The sequence below is a fragment of the Rhincodon typus genome, chromosome 2 (genome assembly GCF_021869965.1).
Source record: "Rhincodon typus isolate 14 chromosome 2, sRhiTyp1.1, whole genome shotgun sequence".
NCBI classification, from domain to species: Eukaryota; Metazoa; Chordata; class Chondrichthyes; order Orectolobiformes; family Rhincodontidae; genus Rhincodon; species Rhincodon typus.
The window spans coordinates 10460347-10483776 of NC_063333.1; the positions used below are offsets into that span (position 1 = coordinate 10460347).

The 23430-nt window shown below is 42.5% G+C and overlaps 2 protein-coding genes across 2 annotated transcripts in view; both read right to left on the bottom strand.

The window, feature by feature from the left end:
- LOC109921859 (sodium channel protein type 4 subunit alpha-like) overlaps positions 1–23430 on the bottom strand; it is a 1322739-nt gene that overhangs the window by 561435 nt on the left and 737874 nt on the right. The window lies entirely within an intron of this gene.
- LOC109914150 (nuclease EXOG, mitochondrial) overlaps positions 1–23430 on the bottom strand; it is a 48626-nt gene that overhangs the window by 5570 nt on the left and 19626 nt on the right. The window contains exons 4-5 of the mRNA XM_020513721.2: positions 19947–20023; positions 13888–14002 (exon numbers count right to left, since the gene is read on the bottom strand). Of these exons, the coding sequence (XP_020369310.1) occupies positions 13888–14002; positions 19947–20023 (192 nt within the window). The remainder of the gene's footprint in view (positions 1–13887; positions 14003–19946; positions 20024–23430) is intronic.

Genomic DNA, 23430 nt, shown 5'->3' on the forward strand with positions numbered 1-23430 from the left:
GCCTTCTTAACAACTCTATCCACCTGGGTGGCAGCTTTCAGGGAACTGTGGACATGAACCCCAACATCCCTCTGCTTCTCCACAATGCCAAGAATCTTTCTGTTAACCCTGTATTCTGCTTTCAACTTTGTCCTTCCAAAATGAATCACCTCACACTTTTCAGGGTTAAACTCCATCTGCCACTTCTCAGCCCAGCTCTGCATTCTATCAATGTCCCTTTGTAACCTAGAACAGCCCTCCGCACTGTCCACAACGTGACCCACCTTTGTATCCTCCGCGAACTTGCTAATCCATCCTTCCACTCCTTCATCCAAATCATTTACAAAAATCACAAGTGAACTTTTCCAGCAACTTTGTTTTTGTAACTGTTTTATTGCATGGACAGTGTATTACTGGCATCAAATGAGGTTTTAAAAAGCTGAATCCTTTATTTAGAGATGGTTGGCAGGCCCCCTACCCTTATGGAGGTAAGGAGGTGCTGGGTTAGCCAGCAGACCTATTTCACATGCCCCAGCAGGCACATGGGAACACCAACACCAATCCCTCTAGTCCACGCGCCATCCTGACTTGCAATTACATTGCCGTTCCTTCACTGTACATATACTAACCAGACTGTCACCGTTCTTGCAGGTAATTCACTGACACTTTATCAAGGGCATACAGGGATGGGCAAACATTTAGAAGATTGAGAGGTGACCTTATGGAATCATACAAGATTCTTACAGGGATTGACAGGGTAGATACAGAGAGGTTGTACAAGAGTCTAGGACCAGAGAGTGCAATCGCAGAATAAGGGATGGGCCAGTTAGGACAGAGATAAGGAAGAATTTATTCTCTCAGAGAGTAATGAATCTTAGGAATAATTTAATGCAGAGGCAAGGGTGTTAAGTTTATGGAAGACTGAAATACATGGATTTTTAATTGGTATGGGATACAAAGGTTATGGTGAAAAGGCAGGAAAATGGAGTTGTGGATTATCAGGTGAACCATGATCTCATTGAATGGCAGAGCAGATTTGTTGGACCAAATGGCCTTTGTCTGCTCTTACATCGTATGGTCTAAATGCTAGTTTATTCAGCCATGACCAGTTCTCCTCTGAGGAATTAAATAAAGGCATAAAGCTTAGGCAAGAAGGTAGACTTTAAGGGGTGCTTTAAAGAAAGTGAGGCAGGGAGGTCAGCAGAGGGTACTCCAAACAAAGTTTAGGGATGGGGCAACTTAAAGTTCATCCACCAACATGGAGCACATAAAACTAGGTACGCACAAAAGGCCAAAGTTCAAGCAGCACAGATATCTGTGCTGCAGAAGACAGTGAGTAATGAATACATACAGGAATTTGAAACAAGGATGAGAACTTTAAAATCAAGATGTTGCTAGATTGGGAGTCAATCATAGGTCAACAAGCACAGAGGTGAAAGATGAATGGAACTTGCTGTGAGTTAAAACACAAATCCAGAGAGTTTTAGATGATTTTATTTTATGCAGGAGATCAGCTCTGATGGTCGGGTCCAACAGTAACTGGGGTAAGACATGGTTTCACCAGGGGATGAGCTGATACAGGGATGAAATCGGCAACATTTCAGAAGTGGTAATAGTCCTAATGATGGCACTAACATGAGGTTGAAAGCTCATTTTGGGATCTATTTTTATACCAAGGTAGTGAATAGACTGGTTTAATCTCAGACTGTTGACAAAAGGAGGAATGGAATCATAGCCAGGAAATGGAATTTGCAGCAGGGACTGAAGTGGCCAAAGTATGGCTAGCAAGCCTGCGCTATCTGGTATGAAGCCCTCAAACTAGTTCCTATTTGTACCTGAGTATATTTGAGTGTACAGATTTTAATTTGGTTGTCCCAGCCCCACAACATGTGAGTTTGCCCTCTTCTGTGTCCAATTTCCCCTGTGAGATTTGCCAGTCAGGGCCATATTGGAGGCAGTTTTATCTACATTAGAGACAGGAGAAAGTCTCTTAGCCCCTCAAGCCTGATCTTACATTCAATCAGATCATGATTGCTTCAACTCCACATATCCAACCTTGCCTCACATCCTACAATATTTTAAATGTTTTAAAATTAAAAACTGATCTAGCATCAATTCATCATGTAATATATTCAGATCAGGATAAGAGACTCACTCCAAGAAAAACACTATCTGCTTCTCTTAAACCTTCAATCACTACTTAATAGTTCAGAAGAAAGCTTCTATATTTCATATCAAGTGGGAGACAGTGAGTTGGACAGCTGTAAGACACTTTGCTTTCTACAGCTATTATACATGCAATTTGAGCTGATCAGAATGTCAGCTAGATAGATCCGATAATCAGATTACTGGTGGTGCTGTATTGAGGGGATGCTCGTGGCTGTTAATATTTTCTTTACAACACTCTAATTATTCAGTTAAATGGCATTTCAATTCATATCAACTCATATCAACACATTCCCTGTCACAGGAGATGACAACAGGTAGCCTCAGGATGAGTTCTGCTCTGCTGGTACAGAATTAGTAATGACTAAGCTGCCAAAATCGACACAGTTTTCCTTCAACATTGTGTACCTGAGAACGCGGCTGAGTTCAAAACATGAAACAACACAGCAACAAGAAGAAATAGTCACACAGTCAAAATGTCTAAGGTTTTGGAGAAGATCTGTAGCTTGGGTTGTGGGTGTTGAGGTTGGTTGGCTCGCCGAGCTGGTTTCTTGTTTCGCAAGCGTTTCGTTACCATGCTGGGTAACATCCTCTTAAAACCATCCTGATTTTAAAACCCAGGCGGGAAAACACACTGACGCTTCATCGGAGGCTGCACTGAGGATGTTACCCAGCATGGTAACGAAATGTCTGCGGAACAAGAAACCAGCTCGGCAAGCCAACCAACCTCAATAGTCAAAATGGTCAGAGGGTGGATGCAGACGTGATGGGGTGAATGGCCACCTTCTGCACTGTACGACTTCTGAGATTCTGTGGATCAGAGAAGGTCCAGTGATGCTATCACATTTATACTCACCTGGAACTGAGTATTTTAACCCTCAACCAATATCACTAAAAGCAGACTTTCTGGTTTTCAACACATTGCTGTTTACAAATTGACTGCCACATTTCCTACATCAACAACAACACTTCAGAAGTTGTTCATTGGCTGTTGCTTGTCCATAAAGTATGTGTAAATGCTTACAGAGGAATTTCATGTCATCCCAGACTTGTCCCTTACTGTTAGTAAGGTCCGCTCCCCAAGAGTTCAGGTCCTGGGGGAGTGCCATTGACTTTTCTTCCGACCTGAGCTCCAGATTAAGAGGGTAACTGAACCCTCGCATCAAGCCAGGTTCGACGGAAGATTTTGGTCTCTCCTTATATTGTACTGGTGGAATACATGAATAAAAATTCCCACGTGCCTCAAGCTCTGTTGACAGTACAGCAACAGCCCCAACAGCTGTACATGGTATTGGGGTATCCAGGGATAGTGAAAATTGCATTTAAATGCATACAATTGCATATAAAGTGCATGTTCTTTCTTCAGACTGCACAGTGTGAACATTGTGTCTCATGGTTTGTATCGTCTATACTTTTTCTGTCTTTGCCTTTTCACTGCTGCATTATTTCTGGGGCAGTTCATTAATAAATATTTGTCTCCAGTCATAATGGAGATTCCTCTTCCCAAAGTTGGGATACAGTGGTCACTAGGAACGTGCAGCTTTCTGCAGGGGAACCCCCCCAAATAAGGAAGTTGGAAGTCATTCAACAAGCAAACTGAAGTGGTCAGGTAACCAAACATAGAAATGCCATTCATCTACACAACGAAAGCAATGGGACAAACAAACTTCATCGGTGATTTGTGTGAAATATTTGAAATGCCATTGTATTTTTAAATGCACATTCAGTACTGCAAAAACATTCAAACCACACTGAAACAAATTAAGGTAAATCTGCTAAGAACAGTACTTGGTTCCCTAAAGTTACACAAAAGTTACAACAACAACATGGAATTATATAGCATCGCTGACAAAAACCATCCAAGGTGCTTCGCAGAGGCAAAACAAAACAGGACAACAAACCAATTTTTGGTAATAGAGAAGGGAAAAGTGCTCATCTGAATGGTAACTCAGGTGCCGAGGCCAACTTTCTCCAAACATATGATGGAGTTCAAAGACACAAAACATTAACTCTGATTTCTCTGCACAGATGCTGCCAGACCTGCTGAGCTTTTCCAGCAATTTCTGTTTTTGTTTCTGATTTACAGCATCCGCAGTTTTTTCGGTTTTTCTTCAAACAGTGAAGCTCTGCCTTCAGAGAGAAAACTCTTCCTTATAAATGTAAATCAAGTGCCCAGCACAGCAAAATTGACAAATGAATTATCTGAAATGGCATTACATCACCAATATCAGGAGAGGCCTGGGTTCAATGCCTGGTCTGTGTTAAACTAAAACAAATTTCACTGCGCTAGAAGTTGGGATGACACAAGGAGTGTCCTGAATGTGGGGAAGGGTGATTAGTCAGGGATCCTTACCTGTGCCATTAGCCCAGTTATCTAGAAAGAGTCGGGCTGATTGAAAGCATCAGGCTCAGCTATAACGATCATTGTGTTTAAACAGCTTTCCATGCTAGCAGTCTGCTTTTGCAATTTTCTTCCCAAAAGGGTGCCTTGAGGATGTCAGTTTGTGTAGAGCCGCATCTATCTGACTCAGTGTTGTGAACAGAAGAGAAAATATAGCTAATTAATGTTTCCGAGTCAAGGGAAGTCAGGTATCGCAATGTAATTTGCTGGTGGGCTCCAGTTACTGTGCTGGACCCTTAGTGCTGCCTTAAGTTACAGAAACAACAGAAAGGAGAGAGAACGAGCATGGAAACAAACACAAAGGAGTGGCAGTCTGCCAGAGAAGAACAGTGATGCAGCGTGACAGAAAATAGGGAGTGAGCAAAATGTCTCGTCAAACAAAATGACAAGTCAAAGTGATTCTTCTGGCTTTGCTTGCGAGTGTAAATTGTAAAATTGGCATAACTGGGCTGAGCAAACCGAGCTGATTCAAGGATTTTATTTGTTTGGTTCTACAAAACCTGCAGTGAACAATGGCCGACTCCAACTGGCCAGAATATACCAGCATAAGACATGGCTGTTACCACTCTCCATCACAGTGTAACCATAAGACATAGGAACAGAAGTAGGCCATTCGGCCCATCAGGTCCACTATGCTATTCAGTGGGATCATGGCTGATCTGATAATCCTCAACTCTAGTTCCTGCCTTTTTCCTACATCGTTTGATTCCTTTACGATTAAAAACCTGTCTATCTCAGCCTTGAACATATTTAATGACTCAATCTCTACAATCCTCTGCAGTATAGAATTCCACGGATTCATAACCCTCTGGGAGAAAGCATTCCTCCTCATCTATGTCTTTAATGGGTGATTTTTTACTCTGAGATTAATACCTCTGGTTCTAGATTCTGCCACAAGGGGAAACAACCACTCTGCATCTATGCTATCAAGCTCATTAAGAATTTTACATGTCTTAAGAAGGTTGCCTCTTATTCTTCTAAACTCTGCTAGTACAAGTCCAACCTACTCAAACTCTCCTAATAAGAAATTCCACTACACCCAGGATCAACCTACTGAACCTTCTCTGGACCAGTATATCTTTCCTTAGATAAGAGGACTAAAACTGTTCACTGTATTCCCGCTGTGGTTACTTTTAGCAAGACCTCCCTAGTTTTATACTCTTTCCCTTTTAAATAAAGGCCACCATTTTATTTGCCTTCCCTATTTCCTGCTCAACTTGGATACTATTCTGTGATGCATGCACTAGGACCTCCAAACCTCTCTGTGCTGTAGCTTTCTGCAGTCTTTTCCCATTTAAATAATATTCAACATTTCTATTCTTTCTGCCAAAGTGCATAACCTCACATTTTACTACAGTATATTACATCTGCCAAACATAACCTGTCCATGTCCCTCTGTGAACTCTTTGGATCATCTTCACTACTTGCCTTCCCAATTATTTTCGTGAAATGTGCAAACTTGGCTAGTTTATTCACTTCCATTATCCAAGTCTTCAATATATATTGTAAATAACTGGCCCCAACACTCTGCTAGTTACAAGGTGAAAATGCCTTATTTATTCCAGCTGTCTGCCTTCTATTCGTTAGCCAATTGTCAATCCTTGCTAATATGCTGCCCCCACACCATGGGGACTCCTTTTAACAGCTTCAGCAATGGCCTGGGGCTCCTATCGGCAGCTGTTTTCATTGGCTTCAGTCTGGGTCTCCTTGTGGTGGCTTCAGTCAGTCCATGCAGCACTTTCTTCAGTATCCTGGTGGGGTCAAACCAGAATTCCAAAGGGGATTGTGTCCTCAAATCCACAGCCATGAAATAGACTAAGCGGACTTCATCTTAAATTCTCTTTTTTTAATTTTTTTTTTTCTTTATTATATTATCAGGGAAGGACTCTTATTCCAAACTTTTTCTGCCTTTATTTTTCTGATTTGTTAGTATGATTTTGTACTTTTGAAGGTCCGTAACGCTGGACCTCTTATATTTTTTCAATTTTTTGGCTGGGAATTTATACTCAAGAACATGTACCTAGGTACCTTTATACCTAAGATGGCACCTTAAGTGGCAAGTTGTAAATTTTTCACTGTTCTAATGTGAGTACATGTGACAATAAAGCTGATTCAATTCAATTCAATTCATCTTATTAAGTAGCTTTGTGCGCAGTACCTTCATGGATGCCTTTCAGCAATTTGCCAACATTCACCCAGGTTGCCAGTTCGATTATAATATTAAGTGCAAGTCGGTCTATAAAGAGTGACAACTAGGCCATAATGGGGAGGTGATGGCCCCTTGGTACTATTGTTAGACTGTTAATTCCAACACAGAGGTAATATTCTGGGAACCTGGGTTGGAATCCCATCATGGCAGCCATGGAAATTTTAGTCCAATAACAATCTGGAATTAAGAGTCTAATAGTCTTTGCCAATTGTTGGGCAAAAACCAATCTGGTTCACTAATGCCCTTTAGGGAAGGAAATCTGCCATCCTTACCAGGTCTAGCCACACTGTGACTCCAGACTGACTGCAGTGCAGTCGACTCTTAACTGCTTCATGGACAATAAATACTGGCCTGGCCAGTGATGCCCACATCCTGTGAATGAATAAAACAAGGAAGCAGCAGAGCGGGCTGGCAGTGAAGAAGTTACAAAGCAAAATCATGTCACATCTCTAAATTATTGTGATAATTTCAGTCTGATAATGAATTCTGATCCTTTCTGATTCAGATTCCTTTTGTTTTCAACTGGTTGTTCTGAACTCTGTAGTCTGAATGACCCCTGTTGGTAACATTAACTTGGGAAGCAAGGCTGAGACAGATAGCATGAACATTACAGTTGGTATCAGACGGTTTGGGGTAAAGAGAGTGTATGAGTATGATCAACTTCATGCTTCCTGAACTCAGCAGCCAATTTCAGTAATATGTTCATTAGCGTTCTCTGTACATACAATCATAGAGAGTAACACAAGGATGCTCATGGCATTCAGATATTGTTAGAGGGGGCCCTAGCAGTGACTTCAGAACAAGAGTAAGACATTCAGCCCCTTGTGTCTGCTGTGCCAGTCACTTAGATTGCGATCTTGACTCTACTTAACTAATTCAATATCCCTTAATAGCGACCAAATGGTTTAATCAAATTCTGATTTCTCTCCACAGATGCTGCGAGACCGAATGAGTTTTGCAGCAATTTCTGTTTTTGTTGTAAATCACTTATCAATCTCAGTTGTGAAATTTCCAGTTGACCCTGACCTCACCAGTCTTTTGTAGGACAGAACTCCAGATTTCTATTACCCTTCGTATGAACAAAATTTCATAGAATCCCTATGGTGTGGAAGCTGGCCATTCGACCCACTGAGTCCACAAAGCCCCTCCAAAAAGCATCCCACCCAGATCTACCCCCTGTAACCTTGCATTTCTCATGGATAATCCACCTAGCCTGCACATTCCTAGGCACGATAGGCAATTTAGCATGACTAATCCACCCTAACCTGCACACCTTTGGAGTGTGAGAGGACACCAGAACACCCACACGAAACCCATGCAGAGACAGTCGCCCGAGGGTGGAATCGAGCCCGGGTCCCTGGCGCTGTGAGGCAGCAGTGCTACCCACTGAGCCATCGTGCCACCCCTTTCATAACAGCTTCTCAGAGGCTTAGTTGACTTAATGTTCATTTTAATTAAAGTTAGTCTTATTTTTAATGTTAAGGAGGAACTGGAAAGCTATAGATTGAAAGTATATTCAATTAAAAATAAATTTACCCACAGAATTGGAAAACAGAATGCAGGATCCTGATTAGCAGAAGCATCCCAGCACATTATCAGTTACACTTCTACAATATAATTAACTTGAAACCTCCAGTCATCACTACTATAATGTTCATTTTCTAATAACGTTCTATGACACACTGATGACTGTGTACCTTGTGTTTGTTAAACACAAATGTAAAATATCATGGTTGAATATGTTGTTTACTTGCCCAATTATTTTCGATCTATATTGCCCTCACAAAACAAATATTGACCAGATATATCAGACCACATTTATACCCATTAACCTATGTCGGTGTCAACAGAAACTATCTGGTGCCTTTGTTTCTGTGGAACAACACAGATTAATCACATTCAACAACAACTTCCTGCATTTTTATAGCTCAATGGTGTCACATCATATCCCGAGGTGCTTCACAGACAGCATTACAGACCAAAATTTGATATCAAGCCACGTTAGGCAGTATCAGGGTAGATAACCATAAGCTTGGTCAAAGAGGTAAGTTTCAAGGGAGGTCTTAATGGAGTAAAGAGAGTTAAAGAGGCAGACAGGTTCAGAGGCTCAGAGCTGGGCAGGCAGTATCTGTGAACACAGAGTTAAGGGCTTCATGATTTACAGAAGCCATCAACCTGAAAATTTAAGGCTGTTGCTCTCCCCAGCTGTGCGTTTCCAACATCTTCAATGTTTTATAGTAAATTTCTAGCATCCAAACTATATTGTTTTAGCGAAAGCCTTAGGCCAGGTTAAAGTAGCAGGAGGAGCTAAGCATTCCTCCCACTACAGTGCCATCAATAGTAGGAAGTCTGCAACTAGAGTGTGATGGACAGATAGGCTTTGTGCATTATGAAAATTATACAGCTTGCCCAATATTTACAAGGAAGTTGCTGGGATTGGAGGGTTCGAGCTGTAGAGAAAGGCTGAATAGACTGCAGCTTTTCTCCCTGGAATGTTGGAAGCTGAGGGATGACCTTACAGAGGTTTATAAAATCATGAGGGGCATGAATAGGGTGAACAGGGGAGTCCAAAACTAGACGGTATAGGCTTAAGGTGAGAAGGGAAAGATTTAAAAGGGTACTAAGGGGCAACTTTTTCACGCAGAGGGTGGTGTGTGTGTGAATGAAATGAACTGCAAGAGGAGGTGGTGGAGACTGATACAGTTACAACATTTAAAAGACATCTAGATTGGTATATGAATAGGAAGGGTTTACAGGGATATGGGCCAAACGCTGGCAAAATGAACTAGATTAATTTAGTATATCTGGTCGGCATGGACCAGTTGGACCGAAGGGTCTGTTTCCGTGCTGTATAACTCTATAAAATGCTCATACGGAAATAAGACAGGAAGTAAGTTATTGTGAAGAGGAAGTGGCAGCATATTGGTATTAATTTTGAAGAGGATGCAAGATAGAGACCTGTGGGTGTTCATGCACAAAGCTTTTGAAGGTGACAGGCCAGGTTAATGTAACAGTTAATCATAAAGTGTGTGTGATGTCAGGCTTTATACAGCAAGCAAGTTGTACTAAAACTATAGAAAAAAAATCTGATAAAATATTGTGCCATTTCTGGATACTACACAATAACAGGGTGTGAAGCTTGGGGAAGGATATTGAAAGAGATTCATGAGAATGGCTCCAGGGATGAGCAATTAGTTACAGGACAGAATAGAGAAACTGGGACTGTGCCCTGAGCAGAGAAGGCCAAGGTGAGAGGTGTTTACAATTATGGATAAGTTTAGATAAATAATGAAGAATTGTTCCCAATGTCATAAGGACCTATAACTCCAGGTCACAGATATAAAGCTACTGGCAAAAGAACCAGAGACAACATGATGAAAAACACTTTCACAAAATGTGTGGCTAGAATTTGAAATGCACTATAGAATGCCCGGTGAATATTGATTCAATAGTAACTTTCAGATGAGAAGTACATAAATATTTAAGGGAGAACATAACAGCAGGGATATTGGGAAGATCAACTAAACGGGCTTCTCCAAAACAGCTGGCACAGACTCAATGGACTGGATGCCCTTCTTCAAGCAGTAATTCTCTATCATTCATTGGATGATATTTTAATTAAGACACTCGTCACCTTTCTTTTCCCCCATGGAGAAGTAAAACATCTGGATTCACAAACTTCTAAAGGATTTTGTCTTCTTAAAATTGTTCAAACAAAGTAATATCATAGAATCCCTACAGTGTGGAAACAGGCCCTTCGACCCAACAAGTCCACATCGAACCTCAGAGCATCCCACCCAGACACATCCCCCTATAACCCACCTAATCTACGGGCAATTTAGCATGGCCAATCCACCTAACCTGCACATCTTTGGACTGTGGGAGGAAACCAGAGCACCCAGAGGAAACCCACACAGACATGAGGAGAATGTGCAAACTCCATGCAGACAGTCATCCGAGGCTGGAATCGAACCTGGGTCCCTGGTGCTGTGAGGCAGCAGTGCTAACCACTGTGCCACCGTGCCACCCTGGCAAATATTATGGCAGGAACAAGATCCTGTTGCCAAAACAGTGCAACAATTATCTCCAAATTGAACAATTACAGCTCCAACCAAGGTGTAATGGAAAATTATAAACAAGGAAGACATCAGTTAAAAGAACTCTCAGCAATTCAATGTTTCTAACGTTGGGAAAGTGATAAGAAAGACTGCTTCTTATCAAAAAAGTACAAACATCTGTTAAAATGTGTGTTCTGTTTAAAGAAAACTGTTGAGCTATGGAACATTTGCACATGTGAGCCTCCAGAGAGGCTACGGCTCTAAAATGCCTACGGTTGAAATGGGATTTCAGTGTGGTGAGGTAAGAGCAGATTGTGTTAGCAGACTTTGTTCATCTGGACTGTAATCACTGACTTCCCAAGGAAGGGCAGCAATGTCATTTTGGAGTGTTGATAGCTCATGTGATAAGACTGCAGTTCATCTTTCTGGATGGACTCTCCTAGGATGATCCATGAGCTTTCTAACATTCCAAGTTGTTGCAATACTTACAGAGGGTTCCTTCTTTGACTACAAAGGTGATGAAACCATAGGGTGTGACTCCCCAGCCAGGAGAATGTGGTCCAGCTTATCTTTAGGATACCCATTCTAAATGCACCCCATTTGGGGTGAGCAGAAGGTATCCCGAGGAGGGCTGCTCAGTCACAAATGTGACTTTCCAAGGATACCTCTGTCTCAACAGAGGTGTCCAAAGCCCTTCACACGTTTGTCACCTGCGTTCAGATTCCTGACTAGGAACTCTTAGGTTCACAGCTATGTCTCCATTGCCAATTTTCCATTACCAGGTGATTAGGCAGGAAGCTGTGACTATGGCTAACATGGGGCCTTGGAGCGCCTCATCGTCCGCACGACAGTGATGGGTTGGTGGTCAGATTGCTGTGACATGTCGAATTGCAATGATCAGACCACCTGGGCACTGCTGCCTTCTTTTTTTGAAACTGGCCATCCTTCAGCCTGTTCTGTCATTGACGACTTTGGATTGCCCTCTGACTGGCACCCCACCGCCAGCCTTGACACCATGATGGCCCGACCCGGAGGAAGGAATTCCATGTGGCGCCACTTACAGGATTGCTGAAGCATACAAGCCTCTCCACTACGTCCATACAAGAAGGTAAGGAGATGTTAAGAACTCAATAAGGAAGATGAAAAGCAACTACAAAGACAGTAACATCTTAGGATGTCAGTAGATATAGAACTGCTAAAATTGGGATGTTTGAGAGGACATAATTGTCTGAAAATGTGGACGTGGCAGATTCAGTGAATCAAAGGTGCATAGTTCCTTGCAAGTGGAGTCACAGCTAGACAGGACAGTGAAGAAGGTGTTTGGTACGCTTGCCTTTACTGGTCAGTGCATTGAGTATAGGAGTTGGGAGGTCATGTTGCGGCCGTACAGGACATTGGATAGGCCACTTTTGGAATACTGTGCTCAGTTCTGGTCTTCCTGCTGTAGGAAGGATGTTGTTGAACTTGAAAGGGTTCAAAAAGAATTTACAGAGATATTTCAACGATTGGAGGGTTTCAGCTATAGGGGCAGGCTGAATGGGCTGGGGCTATTTTCTTTGGAGCATTGGAGGCTGAGGGGTGACCTTATAGAAGTTTATAAAATCATGAGGGGCATGGACAGGATGAATAGCCAAGGTCTTTTCCCAGGGTAACACAGTCCAAAACCAGAGGGCATAGGTTTAAGGTGAGAGGGGAACAATTTAAAAAGGACCTGAGGAGCAACATTTTCATGAAGACAGCGGTGCCAGAGGAAGTGGTAGAGGCTGGTACAATTACAACATTTAAAAGGCATCTGGATGGATATATGAATAGGAAGGGTTTAGAGGGATATGAGCCAAATGCTGGTAAATGGGACAAGATCTATTTAGGATATCTGGTCAGCATGGATGAGTTGGACTGAAGGGTCTGTTTCCATGCTGTACAGCTCTATGACACTATGCAAGATTAATCAAACAATTATCTGAAGAGAAACAACTTGCAGGGCTGTGTGGAAAAGGCAGGGAAGTAGAACTGGCTGAGTAACTCTTACAGAGAATGTGAACAAGTTCTTTCTATGCTTGTAACCATTGTCTTGGGGACTGATTCACTCAATTGGCTGGGTGGCTGGTTTGCAATGTAGAGGGACACGAACAGTGCAGGTTCAATTCCCCCACTGGCTGAGATTAACAGGAAGGACTCTCCTTCTCAACCTCTCCCTTGCCAGAGACGTGGTGACCCTCAGGTTAAACTCATCACCAGTTGTCTCTTTCTAATGAGAGGGCAGCCCTATGGTCCCCTGGGACTATGGTGACTATACCTTAACAATTCTATGGTGATCAGTATTAGATAGAGATAAGAAAAAGTGACAAAATATTTAATAGGCAGAATTTACAGTGAGGTCATCAAAATTAGGAATGGATAAGGAGAATGATAGTTAAGCTAACAAAAGACAAACTGTCCAGCGAGTTACATTCTAGGATTCTGCAGGCAGAAATTGCCGAGACCTTCAAAATGGTATCTCAGGGCTCTATGAGTGGACACACATCAGACATTTGGAGATTTGTGACTGCAGAACTAATTTGTGAAAAAAGACAATGGCTAAACTAGCTATTTACAGACCAGTTAGCTTAGCATCTGCAGAAAACAAAATTTTAGAATATATAAGTAAGAACGAAATGACCGTGCATCCGGATAATAAGAAAACAGTTTGCTGTTTCTCTTATGGACGGTAAAAAGAGTTTCCTGCTTGACAAGCTTTTGTAGAATTCTTCAAGTTGATAGCAGATGAAAAAGTGAAAGAAAAGTCTAAGGACTGCACAAGATAATAGATAAATGGCCGTGATTTTAATGCAGTATTTAATTTAATAACTCTGATAATGTTAAGCTGTTCGCAAGAGTCTGTGGTTTCTATCTAATTGAATCAATGCTCAGAGATCTGCTCTCATCGTGTGCTTTGCCTTTCCCTCTTCCTTTAACTGTTTCTCTCTAACGGTGATCGTCTGTCTCCTGTGCTCTCTTATCCATTTGCCTTCCACATTAGCACTGAAGCAAATATCCACAATTCTGCTATACACAGACAATCAAATGTTCCTCACCTGGTAGGTAACAGTTTTCTTCCCGTCAGCACGTGTTAATGGCAACGTCAAAGGTCCGGAAATGACCCAGACATTTTCATATCGCTGGGTCAGCTCACGGCAGTACATTTCCAGCCTGCCAAAGCAAAAACAACAGAATGCAAACTCATCTGATTCAACACTTTAACTTACTTTCTTCACTCCAACATTGGCCACACAAGCAATGTGGCTTGGTGGGGTGAGGTGGGAGGGTCTAGCATGAAAAAAAACGCACCCTGTTATGTACACAGATTACTTTAAATGGGTTGCGAAAAGCCAAATTGTTCCTGTGGAAGCTCCAAAAGGGTGCAACATCCATCAGAAATGAGACTGCTCTCAGATACTGTGCAATTAGTTTTGCAAAGTTATGATGAGCTGGGTCAAAGGATCAACTACCATGAGCTCAAACTTATATTTATTACTTTGTCCTTCAGTCTTGAACATTGGCAACACCAGCCATTATTGCCCATCCCCAGCTGCTCTGGCAGGTTAGGCCATTTAGGGTATGTTTAAAAGTCAACCAAATTGGTGGGCAGCTGGAGTTATGCATATTGTAGAGAGTGTAAGGATTTTCAGACAAACCATTAGTTTCTTGTTCCGTTTTCACTGATGCCAGCTTTCTATTTCAGTATTTCAAAGTTACAACCTCAGGGGATCAAGGATATCAGGCACCATCTGCACGTTTCCCCTCCAAGCCAAATACCAGCCTGATGTGGAACTATGCTGCCAGTCCTTCACTGTCGCTGAGTCAAAATCCTGGAACTCACTCCTGAACCGCACTGTGGCTATCTCTACACTGCACAGACTGCAGCAGCTGACGGAGGGCTGCGCAATAATTCCTGGCCGTGAATGAAAAAAAAAGTTGATTGCTTTAAAATGCTCCAACTGTCAAGGTGGGATTTGAATTCCTGCTCTCTGGATACAGAATCTGATCTACTCATCCAGTGACATGAACACTACACCACAGCACTCAATGGCTAGTGGCCTTTTTTCTAGGGTGAGGTGAGGGATTTGAGCTCCATCTCCATGAATCCAAAATGTGGGACCTTATGATGGAAGTTCAGAACCAGGTCAATCTTCTGTAACAATCAATTTACCTGATGCCTGAACCAGGCATAGGGCAGCACGGTGGCTCAGTGGTTAGCACTGCTGCCTGATAGTGCCAGGGACTGCGTTTGATCCCACCCTTGGATGACTGTCTGTATGGAGTTTGCACATATTCCCTATGTCTGCATGGGTTTCCTGCCACAGTCCAGGGAAGTGAAGGCTAGGTGGATTAGCCATGGAAAATGCAGGGTTATAGGGATAGGGTAGGGTGTTGGGTCGAGGTGGAATGCTCTTTGGAGGTTTGGTGTGCACTTGATGGGTTGAATGGCCTGCTTCCGCACTATAGGCATTCTATGATTCCCTAATACTGCACAGTAATGAACAGGCACAAGGAGTCTGGATTAACTCTTCATTTGATGGCACGCACCTCAGACAATATAGCTCTCCTTTCATACCCTGCCAATATGTCATCCAAGCCTAGGCTGTAGGAGAATAACTGTTGGAGTGCCAGAGGCATGCTACTTCAGTGATGTGTAGCAATTAAAGAAGATGTGATTGTTGTCCCCAAAGCAGGGAGGGCTAAAAGGCTTTAACACTGAGGATCAAAATCATGGGGACTTCTGAAGGAACAAACAGAGAGAAACTGCTCCTCCTAGTAAGAAGTTCAGTAACCACGGCACAGAGATAACTCCAAAGAACCAGCAGAGGTCTGGAAGCTTTAACTGCACAAAGATCTGGAAAGCACGGTCTGACAGGGCGGGTGCAGACAAATTCGCGTGTAATTTTCAAAGTGGAAACAAATAAATAACTGAAAAGGAAAATTTGAAGGCACCAGAGGAGGCTGGAACAATCTTTCAGAACAGCCATTATTGACATGGTGGACCAAATAGCCTACTGGAGAACTATTATTCTATTCCATGACTGAACCAAATACAAATCCCAAGAATAAGCCCCCAACTTGTCATCTGTTAACTTCCAAACCCCATTAACAGTAGAACACCGAGCAACTCAGGCAACGGAAAGGAGGATTAAGAGTAAACCAACTGAGCTCACACATTCTTCCTCCCCTTATAACACTGGAACAAAAGCCATTCACATTTTGGGTCTGATGTGGGAGATCAGCAGTGGACAAAGCAGACTAGAGAGAAGCAGATTCTGCTTGAGCAGAAGTAAACAGATCCCACGATAATGCAATGGGTGTGGCCATATACATACAGAATAATTTCTGTCACGTATAAATGCTGTCTTTTTGTCTGGACTATAGTCACCTGGGTCATGTGTTGAAGGAAATGTTTTCCTGCATATAGAAGTACAACACAAAAACATGAAAGCAGAGGAATTAAAGGCATTTTACAGGAATACCAGCAGGAAAGATTTGACACTAAATTATCGAAAGAGGTATACTGCAGGCCGGGGGTGGGGGTGGGGTGCAGTTTAAGAAGCGATTTACAGGTGGTTTGGGAGACAGAGTTTGTGAGGAAATTCCAGACTTGCAGACCATGGCAACAACAGCCACAATGATGGACGCATTAAAATCAGAGACGAGCAAAAGTGTGCAGAGATCTCGGATGATTGTTGGGCTGGAGGAACTAACAGAAAGAGGGAGTAATGAGGACATGGTGTGAGCTGAATACATGGATAGGAATTTTGAAGGTGTGCTATTTCCTAATTGGGAACTGCAAATCAGCAGTCAGAGGTTTTTGGGGTGACTGTTGAATGTGATTTCAAGAAAGCGTGAGGCAGAAAGTAGATGATGAGGTAACTGGAGAGCTGGGAAGAACAGAAGAGATGATAAAATCTGGACTGAGAGTGTATGTGAGCCCATTTTGTGTGTGCCATCAGGTTCTTAACATTAAAACTATTTAATGCATAAATTTTCTGGCTCTTCAAGAGAGCATTTTGTATGTTTTAATTGTCTGGTGTTTTTGCACATCACTAATGATTCATATTTATGCAAGCACCTGTTAATTCAACAATGCCGGAAATTGCACTAAATAAATCACAAACTCTAAACATTTGTTGGAGAGATTATGCAGGTCATCCATACCACATACACTCCAAACACTAGGAATCTAATTGATATACACTATATTTATCCGAAGTTATTTTTCCAGTAACTTTGCATCACAGCCATATCATAAACAGATTCCCTTAAAGCTATATCAGTGATCCGAGAGCTGGGCAAAGACAAAAAAATCATGCCACACTGCAACAATTTGTCCATCGTGCCTTAGCTAACTCTTTGATGGTTTCATGAAGCACATTTGAAGGGCCAAATGGCCTACCCTCCTCCTATTTTCGATGTTTTCTACGTTTCATCTAATTAAGGTTTTGTATAATCAAGTCCGGTTTATGAATATATCAGAAAAAGCAGTGATCATTGTACTGACCCCATACAATTAACCCACTAAAAAAAAAACACCACTAATCTCTGCTTTGTGGCCCTTAGCCAGCTTTATGTCCATGCTGTCATGGTCCCATGCAGTCAAAAAGGGGTTTTGGGTGGGGGCGTGGAACTGCAGACAGAAACATGGAGCTGAAACCAAAACCAGATCAGCTATGGATTAGGCAACAAGGGCAAAATGGTTTACTCCTGAACCATAGTTTCTATGATGCCATTGGTTTTGATTTTGACAATGTCTTATTAGCTATTCAAAGGCTTACATGGCCCATTTACTTTGAACATGGGACCTGAGGCTATTAACCAACAAAGTACACCGTCAATTAAAAAATGAGGTTTTATACTCTGCCTGGAGTTGCACTGGGAGAAACAAAGCTCCATGGCGCCCCAGGTCGTACTGACTACAGAGATTCTCGGTACTTTGAAAAACTCAAAGCAATTGGGAAGGAACAGATAACACAGTGTGGGGCTGGAGGAACACAGCAGGCCAGGCAGCATCAGAGGAGCAGGAAAGCTGACGTTTCGGCTCAGGTCCTGCTGCCTGGCCTGCTGTGTTCCTCCAGCTCCACACTATGTTATCTCAGACTCCAGCATCGGCAGTTCTTACTATCTCTGGGAAGGAACAGCATGGTTTTGTGAAAGGGAAATCCTGTTTAACCAGGTTATTGGAATTCTCTGAGGGAGTAACAATGTGCTGTGGATGAAGGGGAGCCTGTTAATGTACTGGACCTGGATTTCGAGGAGGTTTTTGACAAGGTTCCACTAAAAGGTTAGTGCAGAAACTCGGAGCTAATGGTTCTGAAGGTAACATACAAGCATGGATAGATGGATGTGCTAAGTGGGATCTGAACATCAATTTTTTAGAATTTACATTAATAATTTAAGTAAGGCGATCAAAGGCTTATTGGCTACATTTGCAAAACAATGACACAAAAAAAACAAGAAAGCATGTTTTGAAAATGACATAAAAAGGATTCTAACTGATATCGATCGGTTAAGTGAGTGTGCCAAAATCTGACAAGTGGAGTATAGTGTGATAGAGTGTGTGCTGTTCACTTTTTAGGAGAATTTTTTTAAAAATTATCTAAATGGAGAATAAGTGTAGAATTCAGACAGCGAGGCATTCTGATACATGATCCACAAGCACCCACTCCCTCCACGACTGATGCTCAGTAGCAGCAGTGTGTACTATCTACAAGATGCACTGCAGAAATTCACCAAAGATCCTCAGACAGCACCTTCCAAACCCATGACCACTTCCATCTAGAAGGACAAGGGCAGCAGACATATGGGAACACCACCACCTCCAAGTTCCCCTCCAAGCCATTCACCATCCTGACTTGGAAATATATAGCAATTCCTTCACTGTCACTTGGTCAAAATTCCCTCCTTAAGGGCATTGTGGGTCAACCCGCAGCAGGTGGACTGCAGCGGTTCAAGAAGGCAGCTCACCACCACCCTCTCAAGGGGCAACTAGGGACGGGCAAGAAATGCTGGCCAGCCAGTGACACCCACATCCCACAAAATGAATAGAAAATAAAACAACTCTGATTTCTCATCACGGATGCTACCAGACCTGATGAGCTTTTCTAGCAACTTCAGTTTTTTTTCCAGTAAAACTAAAGATCTTATGCTTCAGTAATACAGGGTATTGGTGAGACCACATTTCAAATTGTGTGCGCAGTTTTGATCTTATTTAGGCAAGGGTGTAAATATGTTGGCAGCAATTCAGAGGAGGTTACCCAGATTGATACCTGGCATAACTGTTTTGTCTCGTAAGGCACGGGTGGACAGACTGGGCTTGTTTCCTCTGGCGTTAGGGCAAAGTGGAGTTTAGAAGGGTGAGGAGCGATTTGATTAAGATCATAAGATTCTGAAGGCCTGCAGAAGATGGATGTGGAAAGTATGTTTACTCTTCTGGGTAAGTCCAGAACTACGGGACACTGTTTAAAGAGGTTACCCTTTTAGGTTGGAGATGAGGGCTGTGTGACTTTAGAATTCTCTGCCTCAGAATAGAGTGATGCTGGGGTCGTTGAATACTTTTAAGACAGTGGTGGATAGGTTCTCGTTAGGGACTGGATTAGTAGGGAATATTAGGAATGTGGAATTTGAAACACAAATAGATCAGCCATGATTTTGTTGAATCACAGAGATGGGCCAAATGGCCTACTTCTCCTCCCAATCCATGTGTGTGTGCATGTGTTTGGGATCAGTCACTGCTCTTGACCAGATTTTTTTTATCGAAGCTGAAGTGACACAATTGGCCTTCCTGATCCAAGGATCCTGGTATGGATCCTCTTTCTGTTAGGGAGTTGGATCCTGCCCAAGTCGCTGATATGAGGGCTTTGGGGTGGACAGGATCAGGCTCGGCTCATGCTTTTCCAGCTCAACAGGTCTGTTGACAGTCAAAGTCTAGATCTAACTGGGCCAAGGTGCTATAAGGGGGCCAAGAACCAACCGTCTTGAGCCTTAAAGTATAAGGCACCATGAGTAGAGAGGTGAAAGCTGGTAGTTTGAGAAACTGGCTGTCATTTGCTCGGAGGTTTATTCGGCATTGGCACAGGCCTTGATTTCAAGGAATTTGGGTTCTCACCTGTTCCAGAAGCCAGCATTGTTTTCAAAATTCTGAGGCACAATGTTGGACAGATAGAATGTTTCTGCCATGGCTTGCTGCAGAAGAGAAAAAAAGCACAGCACTGGATTATAATAAACTTAGATGCAAAGGGCAAAAGCTTTGCAAACTTGTTTGAGAGGAATGTGGGTTAATCAGGCTGACTTGATGAGTATCAAGGTAAGAACACTACTGATTAGTCTTCATACTGTGACAACCTTAGCATTCCAGCTTTCTTTGTTTGTTAAGGAAGGTTAATTCGATTTGAGAGTAATAAGCACGAATATTTGACACTGTAACACTGGTTAGTTTTAGCACAAACTGATCACTAGACTTAATGACAAAACTAAACCAAATGTAGAAAGTAGTTAATAAAAAGGAGCAGGAGTAGGCCATTCGGCCCATCGAGCCTGCTCTGCCATCCAATATGGTCATGGTTGATCATCCAATTCAGTCCTCTGTTTCCACTTTCTCCCCATACCCTTTGATCCCTTTAGCCCTAAGAACTATATCCAATGACTTCTTGAAAACATTCAATGTTTTGGCCTCAATCGCTTTCTGTGGCAGAGAATTCTACAGGCTCACCACTCTCTGGTTGAAGAAATTTCTCCTCATCTCAGTCTTAAATGGCCTATCCGGTATCCTTAAACTATGAAGCCTGGTTCAGGACTCCTGGTCATTGGGAATATCCTTCTTGCATTTATTCTGTCTAGTCCTGTTAGAATTTTTATAGGCTTCTATGATGGCCCCTTTGTTCTTCTAAACTCCAGTCAATATACTCCAATCTCTCTTCATACATCAGGCCTGCCATCCCAGCAGTCACTCGGAGATAGCAAGAACTGCCAATGCTGGAGTCAGAGTCAATACAGTGTGGAGCTCGAGGAACACAGCAGGTCAGGCAGCATCAGAGGAGCAGGAAAGTCAACATTTTGGGTTTACACCCCTCGTCACCACTCTCCCACTGCAACCCACTGATGATCTCCTCCACCCTGAAGCTCTTCGACCACATAATGAAACAAACCATTTACTACAGCCACTTCTCCTTTCTCAGTCCTGATGAAGGGTGTAAACCCGAAACATCAACTTTCCTGCTCCTCTGATGCTGCCTGACCTGCTATGTTCCTCCAGCTCCACACTGTGTTGACATCCCAGGAATCACTCTGGTAAATATTTGTTGCACTCCCGCCATTGCCAGAACATCCTTCCTCAGGTAAGGAGACCAAAACTGCAAAACTGCAATACTCCAGGTGTGGTCTTACCAAAACCCTGTACGATTGCAGCAAAACAATCCTGCTCCTGTATTCGAATCCTCTCACTACGAAAGGCCAACATACTATTTGCTTTCTTCACCGCCTGCTGCGCCTTCAAGTTTACTTTTAGTGACTGGTGCACAAGGACAAACGGGTTTCAGTGCATCTCCCCCTCTTCCCACTTTATCGCCAATCAGATAATAATCTGCCTTGCTGTTTTTGCTACCAAAGTGCATAACCTCATATTTAACCACATTAAGCTTCGTCCTTCATACTTTTGCCAACTTACTCAACTTGTCCAAGTCACACTGAAGTATCTCTGCATCCTCCTTACAGCTCAGCCTCCCACCCAACTTTGCGTCATCTGCAAACTTGGAGATATTACATTTAGTTCCCGCATCTAAATCATTAATACGTACAGTGAATAGCTGCATTACAAGCACTACTTCCTGCAGTACCCTACCAGTTATGGGCAGCACTGGGAAAAGGACCAATGTACTCCTTCTCTGCTTCCTGTCTGCCAACCAGTTCTCTGTCCATGTCAGTACACTACTCCCAATTTCACACACTTTATTTTTACAGGGTGTTTGGTACACTTGCCTTTCTTAGTCAGTGCATTGAGTACAGGAGTTGGGAGGTCACGTTGCGGCTGTACAGGACATTGGTTAGGCCACTCTTGGAATACTGCGTTCAATTCTGCTCTCCCTGCTATGGGAAACATATTGTGAAACTTGGAAGGGTTCAGAAAAGATTTATAAGGATGTTGCCAGTGTTGGAGCATTTGAGCTATAGGGAGAGGCTGAACAGACTGGGGCGATTTTCCCTGGAGCATCGGAAGCTGAGGGGTGACCTTATAGAGGTTTATAAAATCATGACAGGTATGGATAGGGTGAATGGCCAAGGTCTTTTGCCCAGATTAGGGGGGTCCTAAAACAGACAGCATAGGTTTAAAGTGAGAGGGGAACAATTTAAAAGGGACCTAAGGGGCAACATTTTCATGCAGAAGGTGGTGCGTATATGGAATGAGCTGCTAGAGGAAGTGATGGAGGCTGGTACAATTACAACATTTAAAAGGCATCTGGATGGATATGTGAAGAGGAAGGGTTTAGAGGGATATGGGTCAATGGCTGGCAAATGGGGCTAGATTAATTTAGGATGTCTGGTTGGCATGGACCAGTTGGACCGCAGGGTCTGTTTTCATGCTGTACATCTCCATGACTGTTATGAAGTTGTGTAGAGAAATCGTGAATTGGAAGGCAGGAAGCTGGAATTTGTTTGTTAAAAAGTCATAAGGGAGAACAATGCGTGGTCCCTTTAAGAGATAAAGTGCTTTTCTAAGCTTGTCTGTATGTAGCTGAAGATGTACAGTCAGTTCTGAAATTGAAATTTGTGTCAATTGGCTGTGTGAGTGGAAACCTTAGGCTTGTTTTGATGTTTTGAATCTGCCAACTAATTTAAAGCATGCACTTAGCAACTGAAAGCCAATTGAATTTAGATCTGATTGCTTCGACAACCTCGGACCAAAGCTATTGTAAGAAAATTGACATGTCATCCAAGATATATAAGGAGAGGATTTTTGCAAACTGCCATCTAACAAATAAACATGTAGCTCTCACATGAAATCACTAGGGAAGCACATCTTATCCATAAAAGGTAACACGGCACTTCTAGCTAAGAGTCTTCATAGAGAAAACATCCCTGACAGCAGGATCAGCGGAAGAAAGGTGCTTATGACTTGACAACAGCAGAAGAAAGGCATTTATAACTGGAGACACAGTGGAGAAGGCAGAGCGCTCCAGAAGACACATTCTGTGTGGACTTTGAGAGATTAAGTTTTAATTTTTTTTTCTTACTACTTGGGTTATATAAGTGGGGCTCGTGTTTATTGGCATAGCATACCAGTAGAATTTTGTTCAGTTAGGGAATATTTAGGAGTTGAGGGGAATTGTTTGGTGTATTAGCAGTTCTGTTAATTTGTTCGCTGTTAGGATTAAATAAATAAATTGCTACTTGCTACTTTTAAACTGAATATCAGGGATTTCCTTTCAGTTAAACTCCTCTCCTCAGTAACAATGACTCCATACTAATCCCTCATGCGAGAATTTATCAAAAGTCTCCTGAAAGTGCAAGTAAACCACATCCACTGATATCTGCTCATCAACACTATCAGTTATATTCTCAGGAAATTCCAGTAGATTTGTCAAGAATAATCTTCA